At 45.0% G+C, this 26,173-nt stretch overlaps 2 protein-coding genes across 6 annotated transcripts in view; both read left to right on the top strand.

Annotated features, from left to right (window-relative positions):
* Nucleotides 1-25,799, top strand: part of LOC147631248 (uncharacterized) — a 136,118-nt gene extending 110,319 nt beyond the window's left edge. For 2 of the 5 annotated variants that reach the window (XM_086809597.1, XM_086809595.1), the window contains 3 exons: nt 21,409-21,506; nt 24,988-25,051; nt 25,257-25,799. In XM_086809597.1, the coding sequence (XP_086665723.1) occupies nt 21,409-21,506; nt 24,988-25,051; nt 25,257-25,382 (288 nt within the window). In that variant the 3' untranslated portion in view covers nt 25,383-25,799. Of the gene's footprint in view, nt 1-13,528; nt 13,691-13,795; nt 14,563-21,408; nt 21,507-24,143; nt 24,223-24,987; nt 25,052-25,256 lie in introns of those variants that run through there. The other 3 variants (XM_086809598.1, XM_086809596.1, XM_086809594.1) reach the window with 3 other exon arrangements.
* On the top strand, nt 11,298-13,344 carry LOC147631249 (uncharacterized). The gene is made up of 2 exons (XM_086809593.1): nt 11,298-12,964; nt 13,076-13,344. The coding sequence occupies exons 1-2, from the start codon at nt 11,466-11,468 to the stop codon at nt 13,200-13,202; spliced, it is 1,626 nt and encodes a 541-aa protein (XP_086665719.1). The 5' UTR covers nt 11,298-11,465; the 3' UTR covers nt 13,203-13,344.
* Nucleotides 25,800-26,173: the final 374 nt, after the last annotated feature.

Here is a 26,173-nt window from a genome sequence, read left to right as displayed (position 1 = left end):
AATCTCTCTCTCTCAGTCGAGATGGAGTACCACCCTCCATAGCTGTACCTGCAACAACAAATCCTAGATTCCTACAAATTGCACCTAATTTTACACCCAATTGTTGAAATTTCCTATTTTCTCTGAATTTTTCATATTTCTCACCTTAATCTTATCGAATTTCACACCCAATTGTTGAAATGTCATACATTTTTCTTGATTTCTCACTTTTCCCCAATTCGATTTAACAAGTCACTGTGAAACCTCTCCGTTTTGTCCATAGAGACAAAACAAAACAAACTAAAACTAGTTGAGAGGAGTTGTCTATACTGAAACATATTATTCTTCTTAAATCACACACGGTTTAGTCAAGGATGTTAAATATTAATAGTGATTAATGTGGAAATAAACAGGTGCTAAATGGTGGTGTAAACTAGCATTGTATTATATGTAAGCTTAGGCTTTAAATAAAGCGGTTTCAATGTGTGTGAACAACCTCTAGTGTGTGTGAGTTCTTTTGTGTGGGAATAGCTTCTTAGAAGGATATTATGTAAGTAGTGATGTGTGGCAAAGTGACACCTATTAGGGAGACTTGGCATCATTTTTGGCATATGGCATATGTGGTGGCAGCATATCCTTCACCTATGTAAAGGGGGGTCTTCCCTATAAAAAGGACAAAATATTATAATGCAAGTATGCTTTCCATGACTCTTGTGTACTTCAATTTAATCCCCAAGTAGTCCTTTGCGTAATGTGCTGATTATCTTGCTTGTCACCATTATTGTCTCTCTCTCTCCCATCAGTCGTGCCCTTGTCCTCTTTGTATCGGGATCAATTGTGGTATCAAAGACGCGCAGCTGTTTTGCTGTGCTTTCTCTAGTTTGCCATGTCCACCATACATGTGCTCCACTACTCTACAGTTGCATGGGGCCGTACTGCATCCTATCACAAGCTCAGCCCGTTTTCCACCTGCTTTGCCTAGCGGGGCACAACAAAGAATCGGATGGCCACCAAGGAGAACCACCACGTGTGACTGAGGGCCTCTCATCCGAGCCTTGCCTCGCCAACCAAGATTTTTGTGCCTTAAAGGGCCTTATCAAATTTTTTCACTCTGTCTCTATTTTTTGTTGTTTTTTGGTGGCCACCTGTCACCAATTGGCCGACCATTTGGTCCATTCCTAGCTTTTGCGTCTCGTTCACTTGAGGCCAGGCCGGTGTCTCATGTGAAGAGGCCAGTATTTTGCTGACATGGACGGGAGCCAGACTGGTGCCACCCGTGTGTTAGCAGGATGGTGTCGTATGGACGGGAGCCAGATCAGTGCCACCCGTGTATGACCTGGACTGTGCTCGATTCATGGGACTGTCACGCCATGGAAGAGCCAGTATTCGTGCCGTGTTTTACCTATGGGACTGTCACACCTAGGGAAACTCGTGCCTGGAACGGTGGCTTTTGCGTCTCGTTCACTTGAGGCCAGGCCGGTGTCTCATGTGAAGAGGCCAGTATTTTGCTGACATGGACGGGAGCCAGACTGGTGCCACCCGTGTGTTAGCAGGATGGTGTCGTATGGACGGGAGCCAGATCAGTGCCACCCGTGTATGACCTGGACTGTGCTCGATTCATGGGACTGTCACGCCATGGAAGAGCCAGTATTCGTGCCGTGTTTTACCTATGGGACTGTCACACCTAGGGAAACTCGTGCCTGGAACTGTGTCTTACCTATGGGACTGTCACTCCATAGGAAGACCAGGTTTTTATGTAATAAATGTCGTGCCAGTTTTGTGCCGACAGATATTTGTACATGTTCCATGAACGGTAGATATGTCCATGTTACTTTTTGCACATGCACACATATTTTGTATGCTTGAAACTGTTTTCGCATGACATGTATTTGTGTGTTTGCCTGCTTGACGTGTTACTTACTGAGCGGGGACGCCTGCCAGTGAGTCGTGAAGTGTGCTCTGTATTCTGACGAGTTTCAGTGCATGTGAACAGGTGGTAAGTATATGGTACATGTTGTTAAATGTTATTTAATTCTAACCCCTTTGCTTTATAAGGTTAGGGGTTCACACTCATTTAAAAGTGGGCACCCCCTTTGGGCACCCACTTTGGGGCCAAGGTGGGGAGCCCCACTTTAAGTGAGTGTGGGGGTGGGCAAGGGCACCTACCCAAACTCCCCCACCTTCATGCAAGCGTGGAGTTAAACTCCACATGAATTTTATTAATAACAAAGGGCTCTCTCTCAAACTATCGTATCTGGCCGCTGGCGTGGAAATCATCAACCGGCGACCATCTCTTCCTTTGGCGCATACTCTTCATGAAGGCGATTGCATCAGAATCCTTGGTTGCTGGCTGCGCATACCCCTCTACAGGCGGCTGAACCCTGCTACAGGCTGGCTGCTTACTCCACGTAGTCATCTCCTACAGGCTGCTTCATCTTCCCTCTGTACTGCTGGCTGCGCCTGTTTTATTACAGGCGGCTGTGTTGCCAGCCCAGCACTGACTGCAGGCGGCTACTCTCCCCCACACTACAGTACACAGGCTGTTACTCCCTCTGGCGACAGTACTTGCAGATTGTTTCTTCTCCTCTGGCGGCGTTGAAACCTGCAGGGGACTACCTATGCTGCTGCACTCCACAGGCGGCTGCCCCTCTACAGGCGACTGAACTTGCTTCTTCAGGCGGCTGCTTCTGCACTCAGTCGTGGGCTTTCTTCACAAAGCACTGCTGCGCATACAGCCAGGCGCCCATTACATGTTTTGCCTACACAGAGTTGGCTGCCATCACATGAAGGCCACGTATTACCTCTGAATTGTTTCCCCCAGGCGGCTGTGTCCTTTGTGGCGGTACATCATCTCCACGGGTGTTCTACAAGGAAGACTTCGCATCACCTGAGTGGCTTCATCATTCCGCAAGTTTTGGTCTTTTATCAACCAACTACAAGTAAGTGATTTTCAGATTTGAGTAAAGCATTTAATGTTTAAATCTGGTAAAAGATTCGTCCTGCTCGGCCTACACCCGTTCGGTGCCGGGTTGTCCAAGCTATATGGGTGAACCTCGGTCCAAAGGTGCTGAGATCGGGAGAGCCAGGCGTTAGTACGAGAGCGCCTGTCTGTGCGTGGTCTCGGAACACCAGTGTGGTGCTCTCCGCGGAGTCCAGTGAAAGCACAGGACCGTAGCGATTGGACCACACTAGTGGTCGATCTGCTTCGAGCTTCTACATCGAAATTCGAGCTATTTGTTTAGTACTGTTTTCATATGTACATGGACATTATCTGGTTCTCAGAACCCATGGAGCATTGTATTCTTTAAATACTCTCAATAAATATATCATATATTGAGGGGGGGGTCGGCCCGTTCCGGCCCCAGTGCTGGTGTCCATCTTTCAATTTCTGTTCATTTAATTTTTCAAGTTGTTTTAAGTTGTCCATTTCATATTTGTGGTTTTAAAGTTGTGCTATTAAACGTGTAGGTGTCCAACTGAGTCTTTCCCACTTGACGGGATCGGTTTCATTGGTATCAGAGCACGGTTGTTTCCCTCTTCCTAGTGGGGAAACGAACCTGTGTACTAGACATCCCGCTTTTAGCAAACTTTGAACACAATGGACAGCCAAGGCAACCCTTTGGAAGTACCAAATTCGAGGGGTCCCTCTAGTGCTTCTCGTGGGTCTGATGCCCTGCGAGGTAGACACAAGCCTCTTGAAAGGGTTCTTGATAGTGAATCCAAAGGTCAACTGTCTCCAGGAAAGACAGTTATGCTTGAACAAGACCCTGATGCTATGAGAGCTGAAATGGAACATATGAGAAAACTTTTGCAGGCTCAAGAGCAAGAATTGAAGTTTTTGCATGAAGATCCTCATCTGCAAAGTGCTATTGAAGCCAGGAAGGCTGATGCTATGGTTGATGTAACCTTTGAATCAATGGCTCGTGAAGTGGGCAAGAAACCAAGGGAGTTGGCACTTGCCTATCTCCTTCGCAAAGGTGATATCAAAGAGGGGGATGACGGAGAGCTAAAATTCAGAAATCCACCTCGTTTGAAGCATGGAGATCCTGCATCCCAGAGGCTGAAATCTTATATGCAAAAGGAAGAGGTGACTGTCACTTCTCGTCATGCATCCTCTCCACAAGGCACAAAGCCTGATAGATTTATGTATGCCAGTGCTCATGGAGGGCACGAAAGTCATATGCATGCAAGATATGTATCTCATGGTGACAGGTCTACTTCCAGAAAAATTTTGCCTTCTGAGTTGTCTCATGGAGAGACCATGCCATATGCAGGTAAGTCACATGCATCTGAGCTTCGAGTTCGTGGAGCACATGCCACCGTGCCCCATGAAGCTTCTATGACGGCCCATGGAGCCCATGCAGACAGGGCTACCCCGTTGGATAAGGGGAAAAGAAAAAGAGAGGACCATGAGCCTCATGCCAGGAAGCTCAAGGAGTTCAAAGCAGGTGATAAATCTGTCAAATTTGATGTCTTTCATGGTGAACATGATGCTTCTAAGGTGCTAGCGTTTGTGGCACAGTTCGACATTGCTTTTAGCGATGAAGACTTTACAGAAAAGTCGAAGGTGCGCCATGCTAGTATGTTTCTGAAAGGCACTGCTGCCCATTGGTGGATCACCGAAACGATCACCAAGGATCCCATCTCTACTTGGAAGGAATTCAAAGATAGATTTTATGCTCAGTTCTTGCCACCCAATGCAGAGCAAACTCTCACTCAAAAGTGGGACAGGCTGGAACAAAAAGATAATGAGAGTGTGCAACAGTATGTGAACAAATTTTGGAAAGTGTTGCTGGAAGTGACTCCCTTTATGCTAATCACAGAGGATGAAAGAAAGAGGAAGTTTCGTTCTGGATTGCAACCTGCTTATAGATCGGGTATTGAATTGCACCCAAAACATACGTTGCAACAACTCACAGCTTCTGCCCTTGCTACAGAGCAATTGGTGCTCAAGATCAAGCAGGATCAAGGAGGTTCCAAGGCGAAGGACAAGGCTGTCCCAAATCAGCAAAAGGGTGGACAGCCACCTAAAAAGAGCTTCCGGGAGCCTTACAAGGGTGGTAAAGCTGAAAATAACCCATCTAAAGAACAGGGCCCAAGAAAGAACAAATTTGGATTAACCCCGGAGCAAAGAGAGCAATATGCTAAGGATGGAAAATGCTTTTCTTGTGGTAGCAAAGACCACATGTTTCGGCAATGCCCAGATCGCAAACCAAAGCACGAGGACAAGCACACCAAAGCAAATGTTCATGCAGTTCCTGATGTGCAAGGTAAAACAGGTCATGATGCAAAAGAGCGTATGGTTTGCAAGGCTTGGGGGCAAATCAAGGATCAGCCCGCATTATTTATGTTTGATGACTGTGCAACTGACAATTTCATCTCTATGCAAATGGCAGCTGCATTGGGTATTGAGGTTGAAAACATGGGACCTCAGATTGAAGCTGAAGCTGCATTTATTGGCAAAGAGGTGCAGGTTACCCCTTTGATTGGGAAGTTGCGTATTCATATTCAGGGCTATCTTGACAATGAGCATTTTCTAGTTGCTCCTCTGAATGGATGTGATGTATTGTTGGGCAAGCCGTGGCACCATAGGCTTGAGCCCCGCAAAGACTACAAGTCCAATATGATTTCTTTTATGCATAAAGGCCGCATGCACTTTATTGATGCTGGCAAAGAAGGGGATTCCATCCCAGTTGTATCACACATCCAAATTAATAAAGCAATGAAAAAGAGTCTTTCAGCGTACTTGATTTTTGTGCGTGATAGTCTTGTGCCAAATCATCAAAATGTGGATGCTATGTCTAATGATAGGCTGAATTTTCTTAATGCATTCAAAGACTGTTTTGCTGACTCGTTGCCAGGTGAATTACCTCCTCAAAGGCCCGAAGATCACCGCATAGATCTTGTGCCAGGTAGTTTTCCTCCTAACAAACCCGCATACCGAGTAAGTGCTGCACAACAAGAAGAAATTATGAAGCAAGTAAACGAGCTTTTAGAGAAAGGTTTGGTTCAGCCCAGTTCCTCACCTTACTGCTCTCCTGTGGTTCTTGTTCAAAAGAAGGACGGATCATTCCGTATGTGTGTAGACTATAGAGCTTTGAACAAGCTTACCATCAAGAACAGATTCCCAATTCCACGTATTGATGATATCTTGGATAAGCTTGATGGCTCAGCTTGCTTTAGCAGACTTGATTTGAAGAGTGGTTATCACCAGATCCGAGTGGTGCCACAAGATGTCCATAAGACTGCATTCAGGACAGCCTTCGGATTATATGAATTCTTGGTAATGCCTTTTGGTCTCACCAATGCTCCTGCTACTTTTAATCGTATGATGGATAGGATATTCCGATCCCATCGCAAGTTTACAGGAGTCTTCTTTGATGATATCTTGGTTTTCTCCAAGAATGAGCAGGAACACAGAACTCATTTGGTCACAGTGTTCGAAGAGTTGCGGAAGCATAAACTTTTCGTCAATGCCAAGAAAAGTGAGTTTTTCCTTTCAGAGATTCATTATCTGGGACATATTGTATCCAAGGATGGAGTTACAATGGATCCTGCAAAGATAGAGACTATTCGGAATTGGCCCGAATTGCAAAACGTACATCAAGTACGTAGTTTTCTGGGATTATGTTCATACTACAGGCGTTTCATAAGGCATTTTGCTATGATTGCAACTCCTCTACATGATCTCACGAAGAAGAAAACTGTTTTCAAATGGACTTCAAAGGAACAGGATGCTTTCTTGCAGCTCAAGCATGCGATCATATGTGGTCCAGTATTGATTGTTCCTGACTTGCACAAGTCATTCGTGGTTGAATGTGATGCTTGTGGTGATTGCATAGGAGCTGTCCTAAATCAAGAAGGGCATGCAGTTGCATACGAGAGCCGTCGTTTGCATGATGCTGAGCTTCATATGGATATCTATGAGAAAGAGCTCTTGGCTATAATTCACGCCTTAAAGATTTGGAAACACTACCTTCTTGGGGCTGAATTTGTGGTCAAGACAGATCATCAAAGCTTGAGATACTTTCTATCTCAAACCAAGCTTTCAGAGAAGCAAATGAGAATGGCGAATTTTCTTTCCATGTTTTATTTTCAGATTGTGCATACTCCAGGAAAGAAAAATGTGGTGGCCGATGCACTATCTAGGAGGCCTTATATTGCTGCAGTCTCAGTGGCCTCTCATGGAGATCTATCTGCTATGAGAGATTTGTATCATTTGGATGCTGATTTTTGCCATGTATGGACTGATTTGATGGCTGGTCATTCACATGCCTCTTATGTTATCAACGAGGGTTATCTCATGAAGGATAATTGCCTATGTGTGGTGAAGGATTTGCGTCCAAAGGTTATGGACGAATGTCACGCTCCACCTTATGCTGGTCATAGAGGTATTATGCCTACTACTCGCATGATTCAGAGGTATTTCTTTTGGCCAAGCATGCGTAAAGACATTGAGGCTTATGTGCGTGCATGTATCACTTGCCAAAAGGTGAAATTTGATAGGCAAAAGCCTCCAGGTTTGCTTCAGCCATTGCCTATTCCCTCGCAACCTTGGGAAAGTATCACGATGGATTTTATTATGGATTTGCCTAGATCCCAGCATGGGAATGATGCTATTTGGACTATTGTGGACAGGTTTAGCAAGCAAGCTCACTTCTTGCCTGTCAAGAAAACCATTAAAGCTGATCATATGGTAAAGCTTTTTCTTGCTAATATTTTCAAGCATCATGGTATGCCTAAATCCATTGTTGGGGATAGAGATCCCAGGACTACAAGCCTATTTTGGAGGGCTTTGTTTGATAATATGGGTACTAAGCTTGAGTTTTCATCAGCTTATCATCCCCAAACGGATGGCCAAAGTGAAGCTGCAAATTCAGCCGTGTTGGATTTATTGAAGTGTTATGTGGCAGATCAAAAGAGTGCATGGGAGAAGTATCTTCCACTTGTTGAGTTTGCCTACAATAATACGATCCATGCTTCCACAGGAAAGACTCCGTTTGAGATTATTTATGGCAGAGTGGTCTTACCACCCATCCTTCGAACAAAGGATGAGATTTTTGCTGCTGATGAATATGTTCGTGACTTGGATGTTGCCTTTAGTCAGGTGCGGACAGCCATTGCAAGATCTCAGGATAAACATAAAAAGGCTGCTGATAAGCATAGAAGGGACATGGAAGTCAAAGAAGGTGATTGGGTATTGCTGAAATTTGAGAAGGCTAGGCTTCGGAAGAGGCCAGGACGAGAAGGATCATATCCTAAGCTTTCTCCTCGCTATTATGGACCCTTCAAGGTGATTCATAAGATCAATGAAGTGTCATACAGGCTTGCTTTACCTAGTCATTGGAAGATTCACAATGCTTTTCATGTGAGTCTATTTCGGAAATATGTGGGGCCAGATCCTGATGAGCCTGTCACAGAAGATCCGCCAGAGATTGAAGAGCTTGAGGAGATCCTCCAGCCAGAACAGATTGTTTTTCACAAGGAGCGAAAGCTACCTGCAGGAAAGCTTTCCAGGAGATACCTTGTGAAGTTTAAGAATTATTTGCCTATTGATGCCAAATGGGTAAATGAGGATTATTTTGCAGATTATCCGCAATTGTTGCAGGCATATCTTGAGGCTTTTAAGTTGAGGTCAACTCTTTAGAAGCCCGGGGGGATGTCACCAATTGGCCGACCATTTGGTCCATTCCTAGCTTTTGCGTCTCGTTCACTTGAGGCCAGGCCGGTGTCTCATGTGAAGAGGCCAGTATTTTGCTGACATGGACGGGAGCCAGACTGGTGCCACCCGTGTGTTAGCAGGATGGTGTCGTATGGACGGGAGCCAGATCAGTGCCACCCGTGTATGACCTGGATTGTGCTCGATTCATGGGACTGTCACGCCATGGAAGAGCCAGCATTCGTGCCGTGTTTTACCTATGGGACTGTCACACCTAGGGAAACTCGTGCCTGGAACTGTGGCTTTTGCGTCTCGTTCACTTGAGGCCAGGCCGGTGTCTCATGTGAAGAGGCCAGTATTTTGCTGACATGGACGGGAGCCAGACTGGTGCCACCCGTGTGTTAGCAGGATGGTGTCGTATGGACGGGAGCCAGATCAGTGCCACCCGTGTATGACCTGGACTGTGCTCGATTCATGGGACTGTCACGCCATGGAAGAGCCAGTATTCGTGCCGTGTTTTACCTATGGGACTGTCACACCTAGGGAAACTCGTGCCTGGAACTGTGTCTTACCTATGGGACTGTCACTCCATAGGAAGACCAGGTTTTTATGTAATAAATGTCGTGCCAGTTTTGTGCCGACAGATATTTGTACATGTTCCATGAACGGGAGATATGTCCATGTTACTTTTTGCACATGCACACATATTTTGTATGCTTGAAACTGTTTTCGCATGACATGTATTTGTGTGTTTGCCTGCTTGACGTGTTACTTACTGAGCGGGGACGCCTGCCAGTGAGTCGTGAAGTGTGCTCTGTATTCTGACGAGTTTCAGTGCATGTGAACAGGTGGTAAGTATATGGTACATGTTGTTAAATGTTATTTAATTCTAACCCCTTTGCTTTATAAGGTTAGGGGTTCACACTCATTTAAAAGTGGGCACCCCCTTTGGGCACCCACTTTGGGGCCAAGGTGGGGAGCCCCACTTTAAGTGAGTGTGGGGGTGGGCAAGGGCACCTACCCAAACTCCCCCACCTTCATGCAAGCGTGGAGTTAAACTCCACATGAATTTTATTAATAACAAAGGGCTCTCTCTCAAACTATCGTATCTGGCCGCTGGCGTGGAAATCATCAACCGGCGACCATCTCTTCCTTTGGCGCATACTCTTCATGAAGGCGATTGCATCAGAATCCTTGGTTGCTGGCTGCGCATACCCCTCTACAGGCGGCTGAACCCTGCTACAGGCTGGCTGCTTACTCCACGTAGTCATCTCCTACAGGCTGCTTCATCTTCCCTCTGTACTGCTGGCTGCGCCTGTTTTATTACAGGCGGCTGTGTTGCCAGCCCAGCACTGACTGCAGGCGGCTACTCTCCCCCACACTACAGTACACAGGCTGTTACTCCCTCTGGCGACAGTACTTGCAGATTGAAACCTGCAGGGGACTACCTATGCTGCTGCACTCCACAGGCGGCTGCCCCTCTACAGGCGACTGAACTTGCTTCTTCAGGCGGCTGCTTCTGCACTCAGTCGTGGGCTTTCTTCACAAAGCACTGCTGCGCATACAGCCAGGCGCCCATTACATGTTTTGCCTACACAGAGTTGGCTGCCATCACATGAAGGCCACGTATTACCTCTGAATTGTTTCCCCCAGGCGGCTGTGTCCTTTGTGGCGGTACATCATCTCCACGGGTGTTCTACAAGGAAGACTTCGCATCACCTGAGTGGCTTCATCATTCCGCAAGTTTTGGTCTTTTATCAACCAACTACAAGTAAGTGATTTTCAGATTTGAGTAAAGCATTTAATGTTTAAATCTGGTAAAAGATTCGTCCTGCTCGGCCTACACCCGTTCGGTGCCGGGTTGTCCAAGCTATATGGGCGAACCTCGGTCCAAAGGTGCTGAGATCGGGAGAGCCAGGCGTTAGTACGAGAGCGCCTGTCTGTGCGTGGTCTCGGAACACCAGTGTGGTGCTCTCCGCGGAGTCCAGTGAAAGCACAGGACCGTAGCGATTGGACCACACTAGTGGTCGATCTGCTTCGAGCTTCTACATCGAAATTCGAGCTATTTGTTTAGTACTGTTTTCATATGTACATGGACATTATCTGGTTCTCAGAACCCATGGAGCATTGTATTCTTTAAATACTCCCAATAAATATATCATATATTGAGGGGGGGGTCGGCCCGTTCCGGCCCCAGTGCTGGTGTCCATCTTTCAATTTCTGTTCATTTAATTTTTCAAGTTGTTTTAAGTTGTCCATTTCATATTTGTGGTTTTAAAGTTGTGCTATTAAACGTGTAGGTGTCCAACTGAGTCTTTCCCACTTGACGGGATCGGTTTCACCACCTCTCCCGTGTGCGCTGTCTTGGGCTGCTTGCTTTGGGGGTCTATGTAGCCATACTATACGAAGGAGATTGGGGTAGAGGTGAAGAGATTTTGGGTTTTTTTTTGCAAACATCAAATTTTCGAAAATCAAAGCTCATCTAGGCATTCTTGTTCTTGTGCAACACTCCTGAAGTCTTATCAAGGTTGATTCCGTACGTACGTACGGATCCGTACAGTACGGTACAGCCGTACGGTACGGTACAGTACCGTACTGTACGGATCCGTACGGTTTTTTTTAAAAAAAAGAAAAAAAGAAAAAAAGTGGCGTGGCGTGGCGAAACGTGTGTGGCGACCATGCGCTTGCGGATAAGCGACCAGATTTTGGGCATTAAGCGAAAAATTTTTGGGTCCATGTGAATACTTGCACAATCGTGTGTACCTGCAAAACTCTGCAGAGTAGCTTCTTCGCTCTTCTTCGCTCTCTCTCACGCCCAGGCTTCATCATGCCGCGCAAGACCAACCCGAACTGGGCAATCCACACCAATGTCCTGAGGGTTGTTAACACCCCTTCTCAGCAAGGGTCAGGTACTCGGCTATGGGCATGCAAGTATTGCGGGGAGCAGTACACTAGCACCATAACTCGCGTCATCAAGCACATGACAGGTATCGGGTGCACCAATCAATGTGGTCCATGTGATAAAATACCACAAGCTGTGAGGGACCAATTGATTGCGGAGAATTGTCCTGCAATGGGTGGTGCAAGCAGTGTTAGAGGTGGTGAAAGTACGCAAGATGCTCTCCATGATGCTTTTATTGGAGATGTTACAGGTTCAGGTACAGTAGATGAGGGTGAAAGTCTTTCGGCTTCAGCCCAATCCACCATAGGCAGGAAGAGGGCACGTATTGCTGATGATGAGGACCTCCTGCCACAAGATGCGAGAGGTACAGGGGAGGCATCAAAGCAATCCACTCTGCGTTCTTGTATCTCATCACAAGCTTGGGTAAAAGAGCGGCAAAGGGTGGCAGAAATGGAGATTTGTCGCACTCTTATTGAGTGTAATATATCCTTCAATGTGTTAAGGACAGACCAATGGAAAAGAATGGTGAAAGCAATTGCGCAGGTAGGGCCTACTCAGACATGGACAGGTCTTCAGTATACGAAGATGCGTACATCCATGTTGGATGAGCAGAAGGCCTTGATAGACAAGGCGCTCACACCTGTGAAAGCAGGTTGGCAGGAGTTTGGATGCACTATTATTTCAGATGGGTGGGCAGACATTCGCAAGAGGCACATAATCAATATCCTTGTGTCATCTTGCTTGGGCACCTATTTCTTGCGTGCCGTGGATGCAGGGAGAGCAGGCGACAGGATCACAGGGGAGTTCATTTATGGCCACATTCGACAGGCTATCCTTGAGGTTGGGGAGGACAATGTTGTGCAGGTGGTGACCGACAACGCCTCTAACTGCAAGGCAATGGGTCAAATGGTCGAGGCAGAGTTTCCACATATAGTGTGGACTCCATGTGCTGCCCATTGTCTTGATTTACTTATGGAAGACATTGGGAAGCTTGTTTGGGTGCAGCCCATTGTTGCAGATGCTGTAAAGATCACCACCTTCTTCCGCAAGAAGCATCAGGCTCTTGCCATCTTTCGGAGCCATAGCCCTTTGGATATGGTGAGACCATCCAAGACCAGGTTTGCCTACATGTTCTTGGTCTTGGATAGGCTCTACAAGATAAGAGATTCACTATCATCAACAGTTGTGGATCCAAGGTGGCGACAGATGCATAATTCAGAGGATGAGCGTACAAAATACTTGCAGAGGCGGATCCTGGATGATGATTTTTGGCAGCAAGTTCATAGCCTTTCAGTTGCACTTAAGCCCGTGTATGTCCTTCTCCGACTTACAGACATGGAGGGCTCAACTTTGGGGCTGGTCTTTCATTTGTTTATGCAAATGAAAGACCATGTTGCTCAGTGCTCCATGATGACTGCTCAACGGTAAGCAATAGTTCTAATTTCTTCCTCTTTCTTTGATTTTTATGACTTCTCGATTCTCGATTCTCTTAGCACTATAACCTAAGACATGTATGTTCAATCTCTCATTTTCAGCCGAGGTGAGATCCTGGACATTGTAGACAAACGGTGGACATTCATGAGCCGTCCCATCCATGCGATGGCTGCCATGCTCCATCCTCTCTCTACAGGTCGCCAGAGCTATGGAATAATACTGCTTTGAGCATGAAGCAGTCAGAGTATGTGGGAAGGATGTTCTCAGAGGAGGAGCAACTTCAGATTGATAGAGAGTTCACCACTTACATGAGTGGTATTGGTGCTTCATTTGCGAGACCTGTGTCATTGAGGAAGGAAGCCATGAAATTCCCTTTGACATGGTGGCACTCTTATGGAAGGGTTGGTCTTCCCAACCTTTCACGAGTTGCTCTTCGTGTTCTATCTCAGGTAACTTGTAATTAATCTCTAAAGTATAATCTTCGGAAATGAAGATTGATGTTTTAGCATTGAAAGATTTACAAATTTGCTCGCATTGCACTCATTTTTGCACAGGATTGCTCGGCTGGAGCATGTGAGCGGAACTGGAGCTCATACTCCCTTATACACACTAAGATTCGGAATCGCCTTAGTACTTCTCAATTAGAGAAGTTGGTGTATTGCAGAGCTAACATGAGGCTCGTGCGAAGCTACCATGCTTTGGGGTCACCGAAGCAGGTATACATTGAAATTTGGACTCAATAAGAACTTAGAAGTAGAAATTTTTTTGTAGTTCAATGGATGTCCATTGTCCAATATGCAATTTGTGGCATGTTTAAACAGGTTGATCCAACACTACTCAAAATGGTAGATGAACCCAGCCCGGAGCTTGTGGATCGGCAGATTAGAGATGAGCAAGAGGAGATTTTGAGAGCTTTACATAGAGAGCTTGAGAGCGTGGATCGTTGTGTGACCCGCTCACGTGCACGATCTCTCAGCATTCCTCTACGCCCGGCAGCTCCAGATCCAGGCTCTGCGAGACGAGAGAGCATTCGCAGGGGAAAGCTTCCAGTTCGTCGCACCCAGCAGAGGCGTGCAAATGAGGCTGTCGAACTCATTCACACTCAGATTCCCGAGGCACATGATGAGGATGCACTGGAGCTTGTTGCTACTGAGCCAGAGTTCGATGAAGAGGGCAATGGTATCAATGATGGAGGCATGCTCTCTTTAGAAGACTCATCATCTTCATCTGATGATGAGATTTGAGACTCTTGCGTCTAGACTCTAGAGTCTAGACAACTGTGTAGTGTTTCATTGTTTTGCTTTTTGCACTTGTGGACCAGGACATGTGCTGGCAGCTGTAGACATGATATTTGTACTCTCTTTTATTATCTATGACTTTCATGGTTCTTGCTTATATCACTATGACTGTTTAATGTTAACATGAGGTATTGTGTAATGGGCTTGGTAACTGATAATTGATTTAAACTTTAAGTAATGAGGTTCAGTCTCTTTATTTTAAGTATTTTGGTTGCTATGTCTACAAAATATTCAGGTTTCTAGGACTGTTTACAAATGGTACGTACTGTTTACGTACCTTAAAATTTGTTCCGTACAGAAGTACGTTCCGTATGTACTGATACCGTACCGAACACTACGTACCTTACCACCTTGAGTCTTATGTAAGTTCTTTGAAGTATGCACCCTACTTCTGGTATACTTTGGCGATCACACCTTATATCATGGTGGCTTGTGTGCACGCGCCTTTACCTATTTCCTTTCCTTTCTTTTCCAAGAACTCACATCGAGAAGAGGCTTGTGTTCCTTGCAAGCACCCTATCTAGCTTTGGGAAATCCCGTACTGTGAGGATGTCGCAAAGAGCGCTTCTGCCACCATTGATCTTTCTAGGCTTGGTGGGTTAATGACAACTGAAGATCGATTGGATAGTCTAAACTAATCACTATGGAGCTTTGTGAAATCCCTTACTCTAATGATGTCGCAAAGAGCTCCTACCACACTGATCTTTCTGGGTTTGGTGGGTTCATGAAAATTTATGATTGGCTTAATGGTCTAAAGTACTTACAAAGGAGATTCATGATAAAGAGTTTGCTGATAGCCAGGGGAATATGGGAGATTGTCACGAGGCAAGAGCCTCGTCGTGCAACACCAATACCTAGGGGGGCTAAAATTGTGGCACATCTGATGTTAACCATTTCAGCATTGGCTCTTGGACCCGTTGAAGATCAAAGGCGGTGGAATGCCCGTGACATTCTTCCTCACATCCGGTTCTGCAACTCTGCAAGGACTACTTGGGTGGTCCTTGCGAGACCATGTTCTTGTTGGTCATGTCCACTCCCGGCTAGTTCAGGTGTGAACCCAGCTTACTCACGGGCACTTTTTCCCTGTGAGACTGGACAGGTTTTCTCCCCGTGTGAACACACTTATGTGTGTTGGGCACTTTGCCCTAGGCCTTTTATTACTCACTTGTACTTTCATTTCATATCATTATTGAGTACATCTTTTCCAGCACTCTCACGTTTCTCTGTGCTTGAGGTTGTGTGTGTGTGTGTGTGTGTGTAGGCTAGCTTCCCTCCTACCCAACATTGGTATTAGAGCCAGGTTAGGGTTAGGGTTACACCCTGTTGCTCCCAAACATTAGGGTTAGGGTTTGCCCCTTGTTGCAGCCTATTCCACACTTTAGACACTACACACTCTCTCTAGATCTGCGTGTACTCTTTGCTCCGTACAGGTGTGCCCACGACCGTGCGTCCTCTGTGTGCGCTGTTGCCGCCGCCGCTGCCGCTCTACACACGTCGCCACTGTTCACCCCCGCCACCGTCGCTGTGCGTCGTTGACCTTCAGATCCGCCCGTCAGATCTGTCACCCGTGTGCCGCCGCCTCCAACGCCTGCCGGATTTGGGGTCGCCGCCTTCAGATCTGCCTTCGTCACCTCTCAGATCCATGCGCTGCCGCCTTTGCCGTCACCTGCGCCACCGTATGACGCCTGGCCGTCGTCCCCTGTACTGCCCGTACTGCGCCGACTTGCTCTATCCCTGTGCTACCCGTACTGTGCCGCCGACTTGCTCCGCCCCTGCACTTGCCCGTACTGCTCTACCCGTCGATTGTGCTTTTGTACTTGCACGATTGAAGCTGCTCACAATTTGGGGTATTTTTGTAATTTTTTAAAATACTCAGAAATTGCTAAATACACAGCATTATTTTTGGGGCTTTTCAACATTGAGCTCAAAATTGCAAATTTTTGACCTGAAATTGCACAAACTGCCTGTTGAAATTTGGGGCTTTTCACCATTGAGCTTGCAATTGCAACATTGGCACACATTGGCATTGATTTCAGTAGATTTGGCGCATAATTGCACTAGAAATTTGGGGATTTTGCAAAAATTGGCACTGTTTGCAGGCAATTTTGGGTATTGCAGGCACATTTGGTTGGCATTGGAGCATTTCCCCCAAATTTTTGGGTATTGCAGGCACATCTGGTTGGCATTGGGGCATTTCCCCCAATTTTTGGGCACTGCAGCACTTGGTACAGGTGACAATCGCATTATTAGCAGAGTTGTAGGTGCAGATCCGGTTCAGATGTGGTCTAATTGGTTGCCTAAAAATTAGGGCTTTTCTACATTGAGCCCATTTTTGGAGCATTCGACCAATTTACATTTGATCTGCCAAGATTTGATCACTTGCAGCTCTTACAGGTGTCAGCTGATTGTGTTTTTCACGGCACATGTATACATTTGTGGTTTGACACTTTGACAGATTTTCATCATCATGCAGTACACTTGCAGATTTGGGACATGCATATGTATTTCTCCTAGTGAAGAAGTTCCCTTTCAATCCATTGGTTATCCTGCTATTTATCTCCTGCATTCTTACTGTTTTGCTGGACATTACATACTCGTGGTGACTTGTGACAGATTTGCTGTCCTATCATGGCCAACAGTAATAATGACCTCTTTGGAATGCTATCTCAAGAGGACAAGATCAATGGGGACAACTACCCTATGTGGGCTTATATGATGCGTCATGTTTTGGTTGCCAAAAATGTATGGTTGTATGTGGATGGCAGTGAGGAGCGTCCTCTTGCGCCTGCTCCAGCGGAAGGTGAAGTGATTCCCACTCATCCTCCTGCTGTAGGTCCACCTCCTCGTCTTCCTCCTTCTCAGCAGCAGCATACTTGGGATGCTAGGGATGCTCAGGCCCATGCATTGATTGCTCTCTCGTACCGCAGGCATATCATTCCGCACATTCGATCTTGCACCACTGCAAAGGGTGCTTGGGATACCTTGACGGCATTGTATTCAGGTCGCAATGAGGCTTGTGTAGCTTACCTTCAGGGCAAGCTTGAGACTGACCGTATGCTTGAAGGTGACTCTATCGATCAGTACCTTACGCATATGAAGGACCCACGAGAGCAGCTCATTAACATTGATGAGGTTTTGACAGATAGCTATCTTGTTCAGACAGTTTTGCACAACTTGCCTGACTCTTATCAGACATTGGCACCACTTTGCGGTTGTTGGCTGGCAATGCACCTAATGCGGTCACTTTTGACAGCCTTGTGACTCTCTTGCTCAGTGAAGAGCAATCTCGTTCCAACAGGAACAACATAATGTCTGTTGAGTCAGCAATGGCTGCTCCTTTTCGTGGGAATAGATCTGGGTCTAAACCTAGCCCATCGAATCCTCCCAAGACAGAGGACAAGCCTAAAAAGAAAAAGCGCTGCAACTATTGTAGGAAAACAGGGCACACCATAGAGGAATGCAGGAAGCGTATTGAGAGTGAAAAAAAGAAGAAGCTGGCATCTTCTTCCACAGGTGAAGATCAGGCCAATTTGGCTACACACGTGTCAGCCTTGACACTTACATCTTCATTGCCTGCAGAGATGTCTTGTGATGCCATTGCTTTTGATGACTATGCTTTATAGTCTGTACTCCATGGCATGCATTGTCTGGCAGATGCATTTCAAGGGGGGATTCTACTTGCCTACATGCAGTTGGTGATGCCTCATGGTCACTTATGCTTGTTGACCCTTATGCTGGTCTATGCTAGACGCTTTCTCTTATGTGATGTCTACTGAGGGTTCTTTTATGATGTTTTCCCTTGCAGCGGGATTGTTTCTACAGTGTTGACATTGTCACTTTCTCACATGTGATGTTTACTGGGAGTGCCTTTTACACACTTGGCCAGTGTTGGCTTGCTCTCATGGTTTTGACATGTCACAATATTATTCATTGTGGGATTATGCATCTTTACATTTGCCATACATGCCACTGATCATGGCATCGCCGAGAGTTTACCTATCCTCTCATAGCATTGGCTGATGCCCGCCTCGAGCCCCCACTTTTTCTCCCCATTTTCAGCTTTCCCCATTGCTGAATTTTTACATTTATCAGCCCTACCATTGCTGATTTTTTCCTCATCGGATCCTCCATTGATGAGTATCACTTCTGCAGCTTACACTGCATGTCTCACAGGCATGACTTCTGGATCCTGTTGCCTTTATACATGCGTATATCTGCTACCTCTTCTTATGCTTATCACTGGTGGAGTTATAGAGCATTGATGTGGATTACATGCAGTTCAGCTTGGCATTTGGTACTTGCCTTCAGGGGGATATTATGCGATGCCTCTTGATTTGATGCAGTTGATGTCCACATGATCTTTGCCATGCATTTTTGGTGATGCATTTATGTACTACTGTGCTCTAGCATTAGCAATATGACATTAGGGATTCTCCTTTTCCCTGTCATATAGTGCTTGCTTTTTCCATTGGCACTGCAGTTCACTCTGACTGTGGAGCATAGTGCAAGGCAGCATTCACAGCTTTATCACCCTGCTGCTACCCGTTCACACCATTCACTTGAGGGGGAATTGTTGGTCATGTCCACTCCCGGCTAGTTCAGGTGTGAACCCAGCTTATTCACGGGCACTTTTTCCCTGTGATTGGACATAGTTTTTTTCCCGTGTGAACACACTTATGTGTGTTGGGCACTTTACCCTAGGCCTTTTAGTACTCGTACTTTCATTTCATATCATTATTGAGTACATCTTTTCTAGCACTCACGTTTCTCTGTGCTTGAGGTTGTGTGTGTGTGTGTGTGCAGGCTAGCTTCCCTCCTACCCAACAGTTCTAGTCTTGTAATGAAGCAAACCTAAAAGAATAGCTGTTGAATATAGATGAGATAGTTAATAACGGAAAATTGGTCATTACCATTCGTAATTCCTTACCTGAGTCCTATCAGAGATGTCACACTTTTGTGGATCTCTCTATGAGAAGAGGATGCAATCCTATATCCTTTCAGGAACTGGTTGGATTACTTCTCTATGAGGAGTAGACAAGGAAGAACAGATCCAAGGGTGATGCAAGCAGAGGAGACCAAGCTCTTTTGTTTAGGGACAAAGGCAAAGTGGACTCATCACATGGTGACATCAAGAAGAAAGGAAAGTGTCATTACTGCCACAAGCCAGGGCACTGTATCGAAGAGTGTCGGAAGTGACTTGTACAACTGAAAGCTGATGAAGACTTTGCAAACGCAACTATTTCTATCTCCGACGACAAGAAACAATAGCCAAAAGAAAAAGCAAATCTATTCAATGATGATTGGGCTTTCTAGCCACATTATCACCTTGGGGGGGATGTTAAATATTAATAGTGATTAATGTGGGAATAAACAAGTGCTAGGTGGTTATGTAAACTAGCACTGTATTATGTGTAAGCTTAGTCTTTGAATACAGCGGTTCCAATGTGTGTGAACAACCGCTAGTGTGTGTGTGAGTTCTTTGTGTGGGAATAGCCTCTTAGAAGGATATTATGTAAGCAGTGATGTGTGGCAATGTGACAGCTATTAGGGACACTTGGCTATATTTGGCATATGGCATATGTGGTGGCAATGCAAGTATGCTTTCCACGACTCTTGTGTACTTCCCTTTAATCTTGGAGTTATCCTTTGCTTATTGTGCTGATTAGCTTGTGGAAAGGGAGTATTAATCCCACTAGTCCTAGTAGAAAACCAAATACGTGTGGTCTTCTACTAGGACCAATCCCACAACTTGTCACAGAACTACCCCAATTGAATTATTGAGAAGGGCTATTGCGATAGGAAAGAGGATGGCTAGGGAATTGGGAACATCTCATGTACTAAGATAATCACAAATAAAGCACACATCACATTGCTAAGTTGATGCAAATATTTATGGGTGATGGAGACCCAATCCAAAACATAGAAATCTTTGAGGCGACATGTGGGCCAGTAGATGACTTAACAAAAATTCATTCTTAATTAAATGGGAAGGCTCTCACCACGAATGGTACATAACATTAAAACCTGAGGACAAACTTACAAAGTCAAATTCACGTGGAATAAAATGTGTTCGTCTCAAGTTTTACACAAAGTGGTGACAATTGGAGCCCAATGGCATAGCTCCATAATATTAAGCAACATATTGTTGTGCTTCCTTAAGGAGAGGTCAAGTGTTGTTTTGCTTCCTTAAGGGACTATGAGACCCAAAGATGCATGATTAGATGTTTTTACCTAGATGAACTTTGCTAGATACTTGTTGTAAAATAGCCATAAAATTTGAGGAGGACATGTTAAGAATTACCCTAATAGCCAAATGATACAAAGTCTCCCTCATTTCGGTGTACCACTTGGGTCTCGAACATAACTCTTGAGTTTGGGAAAATCAAGTAAACAACACGGACATATAAAAAGAGGTAAGAGAGCCGCGGAGTAACATGCACCTCTACCCACTAACATCTAATATGGAGTTCAATAAGTAGACAAAATCACACGAGCACTTTGAGTGCCCAAATCTATGACCCACATAAATTCTTTATTATGCTCGTTGCATGCATTTACCATTACTGTCTCTCTTTGCTTTCTCCCATCAATCATGACTCGTTCTCTTACCCTCTCTGGATTGGGACCAACAAAGGATCAAGTAGATCATTAGGGATCATCCATACTCACTCAGAACAAAAATTGACATATTCAGAAAGTGAGAACAAGTAGTTCTGTTTTTGGATCTGCATGGGCACTTAGTTGTAGAGGCCTGCAGCAAGTGACTCTATGGATCAAATATTCTCTAGCAGATGTTTTTCAGTTCATTCTGTTTTTTGAATAGGCTCTTTAATCAAAGCAACATGATAGTTTTTAAGGAACCTGGTCTAGAGGGTTAGTAGAAAATCGATAGCAATAACGTGGAGCCGTCTTCGACTTTGTATAAACGGTGCATTTCTGTAACAACAAGTTACTCTGGTTTCGCAAGGATAAAAAGGAGTTGGATGCTTTCATGTTTGTGTCCAGGTCAATGTTTTTCGCTATGAATCTGGCTTGGGGTTACATGTGTTTACATCTTGATTAGCTTGTGTATTTTGTTTTTTTGTCATAAAAACATAGAAAAAAACAAGGCTGATGAAGCATTTTTCTATTGGCAGATCTTTGACAATGCCAAGTTTGAAGGAGGTCCTCCAACGGTCAAGGTGCAATTGCATGACAAAAACTTCACATATTTGAAAGGAGGATTAAAAAAAAAAAAGTGTCTTTTGTTTTCTTGGAACATGTGTTCCTTGCTGTTGTCTGATGTTCCATTTTAAATTTGGTTTGTATTTCATTTGTATTTGTAAAAGGCCCCCTATTCTTAGAAGCAACTTTTGGAATTCTGAGTGATCTGGGACAGGGTGTCAGTAGCAAGAATGCCAAAAGGGTAGATTGCGTGTCTGTAAGTGGCTTAGTAAAAGAGCTGATGCAAGCAAATCCTCAGCTTAGTTAGTTTTTTTTTTTTTTCAACTGGCCTTTGGCTTAGAAGCAACTTTTGGAATTCTGAGTGATCTGGGACAGGGTGTCAGTAGCAAGAATGCCAAAAGGGTAGATTGCGTGTCTGTAAGTGGCTTAGTAAAAAAGAGCTGATGCAAGCAAATCCTCAGTTAGTTAGTTTTTTTTTTTTTTTTCAACTGGCCTTTGGCCCAAGATCCTCCCATTGTTACCAAATTTCACCATCTTCCTATAGTTACGAAATTTCACGGTCTGTAGACAGAGGCGCTTCTTTATCCACCCGTAGGTGATGCTGCTGAGGAAGCACCAAGTGGGTTTTCGAACCTAGGACCTCTTTGTCCTAGGCAAACACCTTCACCACTTGAGCTATCACCTCATTGGCTCAGCTTAGTAAGTTTGGAAATGTATGTATCATTTAATCAGTAAGATGGAGTTATAAACCTATTTATGGAATAGTGATGCAGCTCTACTCTTGACCACTTGGCATGATAATGGTGCACGTGTCATCCATGCAGTTATAATCCAGGCTAGGTCATCTGGCTGCTTAATTGACATTAAGGTATATTGACCTCAGCATCAACAGGATCCTGTCTAAGTACTCTTACACTTTCCATACCTCATGCATAAGATGGGAGCATGTGGCTTGGCATTTGTCATCACACCAACAGTTATGGGGCATGGAACCGCAGGGTGGCTTGGCGGTAGACCGTTGCATGCAGATGAAAGAAGTGGTGGGCGGGTGTTTGGAGATGGGTGGGGAGCTGTGATGTGAGAGTGGGTAGGGGGATAGCAGGATCCACATCCTGGAGGTGACGGCTTGGCGGTGGTCAGAGTAAACAGGGTCAAGCTTGTGATCAAAATGGACCTGGGTGTAATGTGAGATGGGGAGTGGTGGCGGGGGGGTCGGTGGTGTGCAAGGAAGAGAGAGAGAGAGAGAGAGAGAGAGAGAATGTGCACAGTACACCAGATGGGGTTCCAATACCCACTGAAGGCCCCCCTCCATGAATGGAGTATTTGCTTGATTGCTGCGAAGATGAATGAGTTTTTGCTTGGTTGCTTCAGATGCGAATGTGTTCAAATATGATGCCAAGACTATCTAAATCATATCTTAACCATCCATAATATATGGCATCACCTCCGTCGAAATCAGGCTCTGTTGGATCCCCGTCCAAGACAGGGAATGTGACCTGTACCTTGCGTTTTACCCCGGGAGGAACACACAAAATCATGCACAACAGCGGGAGAACCAAGCTGAAAGCTGGCTTCCTGTGTTGATGTGTTTTTGGACCTCCATTGGACTCGCATTTTCTTTCCTTGCAGGCTCAAGACAACTGCCAGAGGGATGCGTATGTATCTAATCATGTGATAGGGTGGATGGGGGCTCAACTGGCCTATATATAGGGGGTGGAAGCTGTAGTAGGCTGGCCGAGTTGGTCTGACTGCGCCTTGTGCCAGTGGGCCTCCAAAAGGGCTGGGCCTTGGGCGCAGTTGTCCCATGGCCCATGGCCCCTATTTTGGCTTTGCCCTCTGCTCCATGGCCCCTAGTTTGAGCCCTTGGAGAGCCTGCCTAAAGGCTGTACACAAAACCTGTGAGGGTGGGCACATTCCCATACTCGATGTTGTTGCTGTTAGTCCCGAGGACTATGGTTTCACACGCAACCAGGGACTTGTCTTCCTGCCCAGACATGGACCGAGGTTGCCCAAGGCACCTGACATGAGTCTATTAAGTGTCCTGGCACCCTGTAAGTCATATCATACTCCTTGTGAGCATGACACGACGATGCAGGACTCCATACTGGACTAACCACACTGTGTGGTAAACAGTTTTGTAGGGCTCACAATGAAAATGCACGGTATCCGGGCCTCGGGTTCTGCGCTAGTTTGTACAGTCATGTCCACATGGCATCCAAGTGCGGAATGCACATGACATGACATCACCCACACCCAGTCCACCCCCTTAGCAGGGCAAGTTTAGCACCTTAAACATGGATTCAATGTGCATTTGTTGAGGAGCGTCTGGTGTCATACTGGAGATTTCTGATGGCATTGTTGATGGGGCTAGCTCTGTTGATGGGCCCATTAGAGGCTGTCGACGTCTGTTGATATGTTGGACAGGTTCCTGTGTATGCTGGCAGGTCACCATTGTATCCATATACCTTCGATCATCAAAGTAATTCTACAAAGGCTTTATAGAAAGGCCCTAAATTACTAAGGTTTTAAATGGTTGCCATCAAAAGTCTAATTTTTCATGAAAAGCCAAAAAGGTGGATCTCATCGAAGAACCTTGTCAAATAGACTAATCCTAATGGTGGAACTTGCATATCGGATAGCCTCGATGTCAAGTATAATTCTGTTTTAGTGCCTCACTTATTTCGTCTGATCTGTTTGAACTTGCCAGCTTGAGAAGCACAGAGAGTCTGCTTTGGTGCCAGAATGTTCACGACGACAGTCCCACAATTATGCTTGTGACAGTGAAAGTGAGGCTCAACTTAACCCTGATTTTCCCTTATCACACTGTTATTTCTCCATCCATTTGTGGATGAACATGTGATAGAGTTTTTAACTTAGTTTCACATTCTCAAATGGGTATGCCTGATCATTGAATGGGTGTACCATGGGCTGCATAGCATCGGGGCTATAAAGTGCCTCGGCCTCCATGTATTCTCTTAATGACATCTATGGTGATTATCTCCCACGTGTGCTTTTGAATTGGTGAGGGTTGTAATACCCCTAGAGTCTTAATTTGATCACGAGCAACTTTTCATTGGGTCAAGAACCATGCCTATATATCAACCAGCAGACACATGGTACTTAAAACCCTTCAACAGGTTAAGCTGCAGACCCACCAGGAAACAAAGCCACTAAAAGTAATTTTTAATCTTTTGAAAAGTTTCATGTCTGCAGTGTGTCGAGCGAAAGGAGGAGAATGGCTCACATTGATAATTATCCTCTAATAGTGTTACATGACGTGTTGCATCATCAAAGATCCTTAACTGTCCTCAGCTTTACAGCTGTCTAAGTAGCAGCAATATGAATATGATGCAATTTGTGAAAAACTTTCTTTGTTTTTAAACTGTAGGTTGTATCCCTGAAGTTTTGTTTTTCTCTCTTTGTTTCCATTGTTGATATATGCGTTGTAGCTTGGGTGTTAGGGTGCACAGGTGTGTTCACGTTGTGGATGTGAGTTTGTGAAGTTGTGATCTTAAGTAACGCTAATTGCCATAATGAAATTACCGATTATAGGCCAGTCAAAACAGAACTCGATATCGTTGGGATGCAACAACAGGAGAAGTTTCATCCATTGAGGTGTGAACTTTTGATGCCCTTAATGATGTTACATGCATGCATGTGCACAAGTTGCTTTCTATTTAGCTGTCCACAAGCTTACATTGTATGAGATCAGTTGGCTACTATTTGTCTGTGCGCAAGCGTTTTTGCATGCTGCTGTGCTTGTGATGCGGTTACTTCACATCAAAACCTTACATTGTGTTGTTTAAAATTTGAATTGCAGGCTTTTCAGAGAGTGTCCATGTTTCCTGTTATTCAAGAAGGCCTGTCAAATATGGACATTATGGGTCTAGACAAGCCAGTGGCTGTGTATAAGTACATTGTTAGATTCACACGCGATTCAGGCTGAAGAACTTTGTTCAGAAAGGACCTATTAAAGATAGACATTTCGGGTCTAGGAAAGCCTGTGTCTGTGTGAAAATACATTGGATACTCCCAGATAGAAAAGATGCTCTCTCATGATCAGGCTACCTGTGGAGCCTCATACTCTCTCGTTGTTTTTACACGAGGCCTCTCGAGGTTGTACCAAATTGGTCAGGCTTCACTTCATACCAATGCATGAAAACACATTTACATTGTTTCATTGAAGGAATGGTTTAGAGATTGAGATTTTGCAGGAATATTGTCACCAAGATGAGCATGATCTCACATTGAACACAAGGAGCGCTTCTCGACCCATGGGAGCTCACTGGAGGCTTCACACAACTAATATTGTAGATATAAGCTTCCACCTTGTGTGCAATATAAGCAATCTGGTTGTACTTCAGGACTGGTGGATTCTTAGCTAGACATTTCCAACTTTACATGCTAAAGCTTCAATTGGGTACTCCTTAAAATTTTCCTTTAATGCCTCATGCATTAACTTGGTTTAAACCCGTGGGGTCTTCTCTAGCATAATTATTTATATATGAAAAAAAAATCACCCGCACCTCTCTCCTCTCCCTTCCCCGTTCTTTGTTTCTCTCTCTCTTGGCAAATCTTCTGTTTGGGGGAAAATCATGCATTTTGTATCACTTTGCATTTATGCTTCCTAAGTGGCCATTTTCTCTCTCTTTCTCTCTCTCTCTAATGTATGTGTAAATACATACGCACGTACGTACGTACATACATACATATATATATATATATTCAACATGCATC

This window comes from Cibotium barometz, chromosome 15 (genome assembly GCF_041138505.1).
Source record: "Cibotium barometz isolate CiBa-2024 chromosome 15, ASM4113850v1, whole genome shotgun sequence".
Lineage (NCBI taxonomy): Eukaryota > Viridiplantae > Streptophyta > Polypodiopsida > Cyatheales > Cibotiaceae > Cibotium > Cibotium barometz.
This window is presented reverse-complemented; position numbering and strand designations above follow the sequence as displayed.